Raw genomic sequence first — 10802 nt, 5'->3', positions numbered from 1 at the left:
CAGAAAAGACAATACAATTTTGTCTATAATACTTACTTAAAACAAGTAAAGACCAGAAGTAGAAGGTGATCTGGCAGTGGTGGAAGATCAGGTTCCCCACCACGTTGATGCCGATGAAGGTGCTGCTGCGACCCACCATGATGCTGAGGCAGGCAGCCATCCCCCTGCAGAAGAAGATGCTTTAATGCTCATGTAAATGATCTGAGAAATAACTTATTCACGCCTAAAAAAGAATTACTTTCCAAATTAACGAAGTTTTTGTCAATTCCTTTTTTTTTTTCATTGATGGAACTTTTACATTATAATATTCTTCTTATTTTGTATGACAAACTGGTGTCAGAACTTAAAACACTAGTTACGTGGCTTAACTAAGTTCGTGGCGTTTTTTAGTTTGTAAAAGCCCCTCTAATAAAATAATAACTTACCTATAAGAAGTAGGATACACATCCACAAAATAAGAGGCCAAGATCCCCATTCCTAAGCAAGTACAGGTGAACATCATGAAGAAGAAGACGCTGGAGATCGGCTCCGGGACCAGGTTGAGGCAGGTCCCGCTGATGGAGGACAGCGTCAGGATGCTGATGAGGACCGTCTTCCTGTGATCTTGGAGGTAGGAGATCAGGAAGTTGAAGAACGCGAAGATAGATTGGGAGGCGATGAGAGTAAGGATCACGTTCTGCTCTATCGTGCCAGTGCAGACTTCTGTAGTCTGAAAGAGGAATGAGAAAATTAATTATTTTATGTTCAAACTTTGATCTGATTGGCTCCAGCCACACTGTATAAGATGTAAAATGTCACCACGATGGAACTACGCGATGTGAAGCAGGTTCGATCGCCGAGTAAGACAAACTTATTACTATGGTGATCTCAATCAAAACTTTTTTATTAATAACCAGTATTCTAAAGTCCGTTTCCAATTGCGGCTTCCCGCCCTTAGCTTCATCATTATCATCATCATCATCATCAGCCGATATTCGTCCACTGCTGGACATAGGCCGAAATCAGCAAATAAAAAATTATACGTACTGCAATTTTCGTCGTCGCATTGCCTACTTCCAGTATCGGCCTGCTAATTAATGAACAGATGTTCCCATTGGCAGTTCCATTCTCCATTGTTATCCTGATTAGATTCAGTATATAAGGCAGCCACACCAAGAAGCTGTTGTTTCTGTAACAGATATAAAAGACGTTAAAACGATTCCTTAGGACATTTCGTCTCCTCCTTAAGTAATACCATACCAGATAGGCCCTCTAAGTAGTTACCCAGGCACCAATTCGTGCAACGGTGGTCCCAATAAGTGGTGGAAAAGCCGACGCACTTTACATGTTGGCTTCCAAAACACGAAAGAACGTCTTTCCCTTTTGCCAACGGTGCATCGCGGTCGGCGCATGGTGTACTAAAAAGCATTAGCATGTGCCGACCAATACGTGATACGATTCGCGGGGTTTAGGTTTAGTCAGTACTGACGGTACCAGACATAATAAATATATTGACAGACGAAATTTACTTACACGGCCAGAAACTTCTCAAAACGCTTAAGCGTTCTTGCATCTAGCTGATAAAAGTCTATTTTTTTTTAAATTACATATAACATCTTTTGATTTTTTTAACTGTTTTTTTAAATAAAACCATAGTATAGATTTAATAACGGTTTTCAACGTTGCAGGTGTCATCGACACAACTAGATAAAACCGGAACGACCATAATGATAAGGCCAATAACAATATTAGTAGACACCATTAAATACTCGTAGGTTACTAAACATAAATACGGTATAAAACCTGTCTCACGTGATGTACACGACGGCGACGATGTAGAACAGCTGGAGGCTCCTCCAGAGGTAGGGGGTGCGGAAGAGGGGGGCGCTTTGCTCGAACATGGCCTTGATGAGGGACATTTCCTTCCTTGGAGTGTAGTCGCCTTGGGCGAAGGAATGGACCTGGGGAGAAAGAAAAATCTCTAAGACAAGTTCGAAGTTAGTGTAAGTGGTCCTATGCGGAATGACGTTTTGTTATTTTTTTACAGATCTAGGATTTACAGGTGCCGATCCAGCTAACTTCATTCTGCCAGGCTGGTTTATGAATTTAAATCATCTAGGCATTCGTGTATAAAAACTGGACTTTCTAGTCCAAAAGTTTGTGCTGATAATATTTTGAACAAACATTTTGATTCATCATTCAACATCGGCAATATTCTCCTTCCATAATAATTAACCATTTTAAGAAATATTGTTCTCACCGTATATTCTTCCTTAGAATTCCTATGATTGACTGCATGGATATGCCTCAGCACATCCAAAGCTTCTTTACTTCTCCCAGAATTGAACAAGAACTTAGGAGACTCGCAGAAGAAGTAGATGGCTAGTGCTCCCAACCCTGATGGTAACGCCAGGACTACGAGGAGTAGCCTCCAAGGTCTGTAGACGATGCTGAACCAGGACATCTCCACTGCGAAGTCCAGTTTCAGGGTTGGGTATGTCATTACTGAAATAAAAGTTATCGTACTTTAAAAAATATTCCTTGTTTTTGTTTAGGCGGGAGAATCCTCATGGACACCCACTTCCTTGGGGGAGGAAATGGGTAGTGTCAGACTTTTACTGACTAAACCTGAACCGCCGTGCTACATCATCCGCGTTTTAGTGTCGGTGTATGGCAATGCGTTGCAATCCTTCATACAACGACTTTTTAAAAATATCAAATTAAAGAAAAAAAGATTTAAAACTATTGAAGTTCTTGAATCAAGTACCAAGATGAAGAAACGGGAAGAAAGAAATAGTATTTTAGGGTTTCTGATAAAAGGCGTCCTAAATATCAGAATATTAAAATTTCCCTTTAATGTATGAGCAGATAAGTTGTAAGAGATAAATACTTTAAGAAGATAAATTCTGAGAAGAGATACTTAAGACTCGGGAGTGTTGAAGTGATTAATAACACAATACATTGCGCTTACGCCGCTAATGACCATTTCTTCAAATCCTAAGTTCCTACTGAGAATTTGCCAATTGCATCCTAGAAACGCATTAACTTTACATTAGCAAGTACGAAAGATCTCTCTTAGGGAGGATTAAAATAGCTATGACTAATTAAAATGAGACATATTTTATCGGGACCCTTTTTCTAAAAGAAGAAAAGTACATTTTTCCATTCAACTAATTCTACTAACGTCAAATTTCGAGCATTAAATAAGCAGTAAAGGGTGGTTGACATGATATGCTGTGGTCACTTACTATAATATGTATATAATATAATCTATGTTCAAACCTTTTCTTAGTGAAAGAAGGTTGCACCCAGAAGTGGGTCATACATAATATATAATATAATATTGGACCACATTCACACAACGCCATCTAGTCTCAAATTAAGCAGAGCTTGTGTTATGAGTACTAGACAACTGATAAACTATATACTTCTAAATACATACATATTATAGATTAATTGATGACGCATGAACTGAATGATCGTACTCATCACACAAAAAATTGTCCTGGGTGGGAATCGAACCCACGACCTCCGGTATAGCAGTCAGGGTCACTAACCACTAGACCAACAGGCCAGTAAAGGTTACATAGGTTTGTATTATTATTTATTTAGTTTTGTTTTTTCGAGTGCCGAAAAAGAGAATTACTTTCATAAAGAGTATATTCATCTCTTTCACCCTTACGTACTCACCTCCAGCTACAGCAGGAGACAGGAGTATGAGGCAGGTCATCAGCAGCATGTACCGGTTCCTCACTCGCGCCGTACATGACTCTCCCACAAGCGTGTACGTTGCTGAGTTAGCTGCACAGGCACTGTAATGTATTATAAATTATAACGCATCATTAAGGTACAAACAAATGACAATAACATCTCCATTGTTAAGTACTAAGAATTTTTATTTCTTAAAAAGAGCAACATCGCAACTTCAGAATCAAGTCCATCCAAAAGTTGTCTGTAAATTGTGGCACCACGTAACTATTTTTCATGTATTATCATGTACATTTCGTTTCATAAAAAAATATTATATTTTCCTCTGTCCTCTCTCTGATTCATTACATACTCATTTTTATGTTAAAACAACTCAAAAAGATGCAGAAATAAATAATACCTACAATTGTTTCACATACAATTTTTTTGAAGTCTTAGTTTAAAAATGCAAGTCACATGACAAAGACTCAGAACAAATATTCATGGATCTAACAAGTTCGGTTATTTGCAAAATCGAATTCCTTATCAATTTGAGGTGAGGTGAGAATGGAAAGCTGGCATGACGTTATTTAAATAAAAATGTTTGTACTGCATCAACATAACAACTAAACATAATATTACTAAACAAACACAAACATTAAAATAGAAACAAACGTGACACGGTGACAACAATCAAGAACGTTACCTCAACAATAAATCAAAAATAGCACTCAAATTTTCCATTGGATATATTCTGGAAGCTTCCCTCCAATAAGCACTTGACATTCGTTATTAAATGGTGAAATACGGCAGATGGCGACCATCCGAACAACCACGATCGCCACAATTAAACGGGTCAAATTAATAAATTCCACGCTGATATGGGAAAGGATGACAGTATCGGTTGAGGATGGCAACAATATGACATAATGCTTGTGGAAAGTGTAATTGATCATGATTTTTTATGTAATTTGTTCATTAAATAGCTCCCAAGATGAAACTCGCTGGAAGGGTTCTCGTTTTTAGATTCGGTTCGATTCGAGGAAGATTGATATAAGGAACCTACAAACAGGGTTGTAACGAGGGAGTAAAAATTTAATCAAAAATGTTTAAAAGTCTGGGGCACTTTAAATCAAGACATTTTGGCACTCTGAGCTAACGACAATAACCGTTCGCGTAAAAAGCCAAAATGTACAAACACCTAAAAAGCGTTTGGGAGTATGTCAAGTATCAAAGTAGACATCGACCTTCTTACAATTACATTTTGGCTGTCACTCGGTAATACTTTACACATCTCTTTCATTCTGTCCATAAAAACAATACCACCACTGTTTTCTTGAACTACCTATATCTTGTAAAAACACGTATAATACTTACAAGCAAACACATAGGAACTTAACGAATCCCAAGAACAGCCAGTGCGGAGACAGGCTGCTGATGCAGGATAGTATGAAGGAGAGCAGTAGCGGTATCACCAGCGTGAACCGACGACCCTTCGTGTCTGACACGTAGCCCCACAGGTACGAGACCAAGAGGATGCCTAGAAACAAAAATGTGAAATTAAAGGAAGAAGAACTTCTTAAATTCTTATCCTGAGAAACCGTGTATCCACCAACCACCACCACCACCACCACCACCACCAAAAATGTCATGATCATTTTTCAGCTCCAGTGGCTACTATTGCAAGACACCAGCTAGTTGCGTGAGACACATTATAGTGCACAAGCATGTGCTGGTAACACAGGTGCTGGTGATCTGTTCCTTCACTCTCCTCGCCACGACCGGAGAGTGATTAGGCGCAGGATCTTACTACTGATTCGACCCGACCCCAGCCTAGCCTAGTGGCGAACCTTTGGACCGTATCAAATTCCAACAAGCAGTATATATTATTTTCGATACTTTATGCATATTGCAACTTATTAGTCGTTAAACGAATTGTAAAACGGGGACGGAAAATCTCGTGAGTTCCAACTCTATACAATCTGGAACATTAACCAGACGACATGAAGGTCTTCGTTGTAAGAGTTATTTTCCAAATTCTCAAAACCTTCACTAAGACTCACTTAACTAAGACTTACCAACGAAAGGCAAGGAGGTGAGGATCCCCTTCTGCGTGACGGTGAGGTTCAGGTCGCAGGCTGCTGCCACCACGAGGCTGAAGCCGAACAGGTCCACTCCGATGGCCAGGAGTATGAGGGAACAGGTCATCACCAGGAGAATGTTGTAGAGGCCATTGCCTGGGAACCATATTAAGTAATTATTATGTGCAATCAATTTCTTTAGAGGTTATAGGGTTTCATCTGTCGATGTACCGCTTGCATGCTCAGTTCTGTTATTTTTGTTAGATATTATTTTCATAGAAAATTAATTCGTCTATATACTTACTACGATTTCTATATGAATCTCGTTGATTTTAATGCGAGACTGATTATGTTATAAATGTATTTAAAATAACCTTTCAAGTGCGAGTCAGACTCGCGACATTTCCTACACAAATGGACTAAAGAAAAACAAATCGGTCGGATCCATAAATATACTTATCACCAATCAAATTCAAATCCCTCACAACTATCGCTTATTTTTGATTTTTATTTTTAGTATTTGTTGTTCATTTTTTGTTGTTATATACGAAACAGCAATACATGATTTATGGAATTTATAGAGATAGAATCTGGTAGTAGACGGTCAGAAGACAGATAGTTTCATATTAATTAATGGGTTAAATATGTATCGTTTAACTAAAAGTAAGTTGAACTTTTAGTTTTATAAAGCCCTATACTTATTTGTAAAAAAAACCTATCTTTTAAATGTTTTACGGAACATAACTTGGGTTGGTTAAAAACAAAAGTCTTTGGTAGACCTCCGATTAAATCCTCCAAAGAAGAGTTCAAGTTATTGAAATAATAACTAACTTTTTATTTTTTAGACATTATCAAAAGTGTTCAACTCGTATCGAATAACTTTTTATTGTTTCAACCATACATAGGTACACATGCAGCCTCCGCCATGGCACGATTCCAACCCCATGCAACTAGGTTTTGAGGCCACTCTACTTGTATAGATTTACGTAATTGTATCTACTTCTTTTGAAAGTTAAAAAAGGATTTAAATACATATACATTATAAATAAGTAATGTTAATGTAATTGGTGTCTCTATCGTTTTAACATAAATAAAATAAATAAATAAATAAGATACAGAAGAAGAACGCAAAGAGCATTAGTGACTGGTTACATCGTACGCTTATTCAAATGTGTCACACAATCAATTTGGTCTTTGATCTATATTGGTCAATCGATTGTTATATCAGAAGGCTCTAGAAATATCATTCGATAAACATTTTATTTCTTTTTAATTTTGCTCACTGGTTGAATAGAATTTAGACCCATAAATTCTTGTTTACATAAAAAAATGTCATGAAAAATAATAATAGAACGTCGGGAACTAAAATCAAAAATTAAGCCGCGATAAAATCCGTAAAAGTAGTTTCATGAAAAATAATTCTACTGTTTGGATACTTTTGAAAACCAATACAATTATGAAAAAAAAATCGATATTTCTAAAAAAATTAAAAGAAAAAAAAATCACCAATGCCAAATATAGAAAAAAGTGAATAAAGACTGGTAGATAATGCCTTGCGGCGTTAAGTGAATTGTACATGAAAATTTAAATAAATAAAGATCAATAACCTAAAACAACTAAAACCAACCCGTGTAAAATAATAAATAGAAACAAACAAAAGATGGACTATAACAATCTTACGTCACTATGTTTACACAACAATGTTGTAAGGGATATTTTGGACAGTTCCCAAATAATAACGTAAGCGAAAACAATGGAAATTATGAACAAAAAACTACACTGTCACGTAACAATAAAAAACAATTAAATATAATAATAATTAATACAACGAAAACAAAAGACAACTCTTCGAAATATAACAGCAAATATATGTTTTTGAAAATTATGGTTGTTAAGCAATATATATTTGGTAAGGGTACCTGTTTTGTCCAGGGCTTCTTCAAAGGGTGTGGGCGCATCATCACCGTGGTCTTTCGTGGTTATAGCAGCCATCAGGACACGACACTTCCGTGGTCACGCACTCAACTGAAAGCTCCAATCCCGTTTATTTCAAAGTCACTATGGGATTGCCGGACACTTGGGTGGAAAAACGCAGAAGATGTAATTGGCAACAGTTTGGTTTGCCTATGCCAAGTCTTGGTGGTGAGTAGATTTTTTTGTGTATTATTTTAGCACGTATTATTTGGTATTTGATGGCAAACAAAATCAATATTTATGATTATTAATTGCGTAAAGTTTCCTAAGAATGTTTTTTCTAATAAAAATGTTGACTATGTCATTGTTCATCAAATCTCTTTCCCAAATAAGTATTCCTTAAAAACTGAAATTAGTTTCACTATAAAAGGCATGACGAATTTTATTTTAATTCGTTTTCAAACTGAGTAATTATTGCAATAGTCCACGATTACACACTTGTTAATTACAATACCATTTGTTCAGTTTTAAATAATTAATTTTATTCAATACATTATTGACATAATGAACACAAGTGTAATTTTCTTTTGTGAAACTTTTCACACATTTTGACAAATTAACACATTATTTTGCAAATTTTGAACACCATTTCTTGATTTCTGATTATTTTAATTCCAGCTTAAATATTTTTTAATATTAATTTTTGTAATTAGCAGTAAACGCGTCCACAAGCCAGCGTTTCTCTCGCACACTGTAAGTCGTTCTTTACGACTCGCTGAATACAACTTCAGATCAGCGTCTGAAATCTACGTAAACACCGAACGAACTTCATGACTCATAATACATTGCTTGCGAACTACTGAAGCATTATTCAACCAGTGGAAAAAAGTACGCAATGTATGTTCTTATGGAGTGACGACAATTTGATTGTGGCATTATGCCAAAGGGAAAGAGATGATCGAACAAGGTCGGGTGACGATTTACGAACTCTACCGCCTAAAGAATTACTTTTTAATGATTATTTTAATTATTTCGAAAATATTTGATCTCTTAATATGGTAGGTAAAGATAGATATAGACCTATTAATTGATATAAAAGTAATTAGTATGTTTCTAGTAGTTGCATAACTCGAATCTACATTTAATCATTTATTTATCGGTTAAACTAGTATTGATTAAATTTGTCATATATATTTTTTTCATTCTTTTTGCAAGTCTGTAAAAACCCAAAGCTGTACAAAGGCTTTATTTTTTAATTCTGGCCTGTCAAGATTATATCAATAGAACTTAATGAGATATATTCACAGTTTTCTTTTCGAACTATTAGGTCATGTGTCTTAATCTAACAATATGTATATTCAGTCTGTCAGACAGAATCCCAAAAAATATTGAAAACGTATTTTAATCTTATCACAAGTAAAGAAAATTTAAAGCTTAAGATTCAAAATGTATGGTAGTGGGGGCTTATAACACTAGTAATGAAGAATAAGCACTGATAAAAGCGTACTGGTAAGTGACGTCACAAGAGACTTTATTTACTGTATCCACTTCATTTTTGTTTATAAGATGAAAAAATATTTTTTTTTGGAAATCTATCTGGTGGACTAAACATTTTCTTTTTTTGTGAAATACCATATTTAAATGAACATCAAATAAAGACAATAATATCAATGATAAGTGAATAACCTCTTCTTTGTCCTTCATCAGTGTTGGATACAAGCCAATCACTGCGGTGATACTACTGAAAGATGTCCCCAACGCACGTGTATGCATTTTAGGAACATTAGTGTATTCGGATATAAATCCCTTTTAATTTCTTTGTAAAAAATATGTCAAAGTAAGCTTTGTAGCTGTCGGTCTAATAGAGGTGTGTGCAATGTCTTGCCTTTACAAAAACAAAAACAATTTTTTGCCTCTTTTAAACCTTTTCCAACGGGTATCTCAATTTTTATTAACCGACTTCTGAGCGTATAGTTGCTTTTTTATGTTTTTTACACAGCTAACAGCCCACTATGAAGGTAAACTAAAAAAGAGCAATTGAAAATGTTAAAAATACATAGTGACAATTGAATTTGAATAAGTACTTACAGATTCTTCAATAGGTGAGTTAGAAACTAACATACAGTTACATTGACTGTCAGAAGGAAGAAGAGAAGATTGCTGAGCGCCTCATCGATTCCTCCACGTATAGCATTACACTCTCCATCTCGCTCTGATACCGACCGAAATCTGAATGACAGAAAAGGATAAAAGTATAAGAAAGAGATCTCATCAAAAACATATGTATATGTGAAATGAGAGCCAAGTTCAATACAACGGCAAAAGAAGTGTGCCAAGTTCAATGGTCAGTCCTGAAATGCATTTATATAAAATATCATTTCTTCTTATAACTTAGGATAATATAAGTATATTATAACGTGTAATATTACACAGGGTGCTGCTCGCCATCTGTTTCAACCCTTAGAAGATGACGTGGGTGAAGTCACGTCAGTTCACATTTGACTTCTATCTAGGACATTAAACGTCATTTGTGACAAAGAACAACCAACAATATGCTTTGAATTTCTATAATCAGTACCTATTGAGCATACAATAATTTATTTGTCCAGAACAATGACAAATGTTATAAGGATGAATAGGTTTTGATTTAGTATTGTTTAACGTAATTTATTAAGTTAAAAACGGTCGTGTTCAATTAATTTGTTTGTTTTAGTTTTAAATAGGAAATGTGGAGTACAGACAGACTGCCTAACCTATGGTTTTCCATGAAACGTCGAACATTCGTAAGACAGACATCACATACATTGTTCTGAACCCAAAGTAAGTTGCTAAAGCACTTGTGTTATGGAATTCAGGTACAACGAAGGTACCACAAACACCCAGACTCGAGACAATGTAGAAATGTGAACTTTTTACATTGACCCGACCGGGGATCGAACCCAGGACCTCAGAGCTAGCGCCACCTTGAAACCGGTGCGTACGCCACTCGACCACGGAGGTCGACAGAAGAGATCATAAATATAATATGATGCAGTGATAAGACATGCATGAATAGCCGAGTGGTTGAGGTCACCACGCCAACGACAAAATGCGCGTGTGGCGGGTTCGATCCCCACGTATTACAAGGCGTTGTGTGATCCA

The 10802-nt window shown here is 36.1% G+C and overlaps 1 protein-coding gene across 4 annotated transcripts in view; it reads right to left on the bottom strand.

Moving 5' to 3' along the window:
- The window catches only part of LOC113493380 (putative transporter svop-1), a 31656-nt gene that overhangs the window by 1980 nt on the left and 18874 nt on the right, over nucleotides 1-10802 (bottom strand). Inside the window, exons 2-12 of one of the 4 annotated variants that reach the window (XM_026871337.1) lie at nucleotides 9781-9890; nucleotides 9575-9684; nucleotides 7667-7772; nucleotides 5745-5903; nucleotides 5044-5206; nucleotides 3670-3791; nucleotides 2240-2484; nucleotides 1792-1940; nucleotides 1027-1168; nucleotides 426-709; nucleotides 37-164 (exon numbers count right to left, since the gene is read on the bottom strand). In XM_026871337.1, coding sequence (XP_026727138.1) covers nucleotides 37-164; nucleotides 426-709; nucleotides 1027-1168; nucleotides 1792-1940; nucleotides 2240-2484; nucleotides 3670-3791; nucleotides 5044-5206; nucleotides 5745-5903; nucleotides 7667-7739 — 1465 coding nt within the window. In that variant the 5' untranslated portion in view covers nucleotides 7740-7772; nucleotides 9575-9684; nucleotides 9781-9890. Of the gene's footprint in view, nucleotides 1-36; nucleotides 165-425; nucleotides 710-1026; nucleotides 1169-1791; nucleotides 1941-2239; nucleotides 2485-3669; nucleotides 3792-5043; nucleotides 5207-5744; nucleotides 5904-7666; nucleotides 8673-9574; nucleotides 9685-9749; nucleotides 9891-10802 lie in introns of those variants that run through there. The other 3 variants (XM_026871338.1, XM_026871334.1, XM_026871336.1) reach the window with 3 other exon arrangements.

The sequence above is a fragment of the Trichoplusia ni genome, chromosome 4 (assembly GCF_003590095.1).
Source record: "Trichoplusia ni isolate ovarian cell line Hi5 chromosome 4, tn1, whole genome shotgun sequence".
Lineage (NCBI taxonomy): Eukaryota > Metazoa > Arthropoda > Insecta > Lepidoptera > Noctuidae > Trichoplusia > Trichoplusia ni.
The sequence above is the reverse complement of the archived record's forward strand: the minus strand, read 5'-3'. Positions and strand labels throughout refer to the sequence as shown.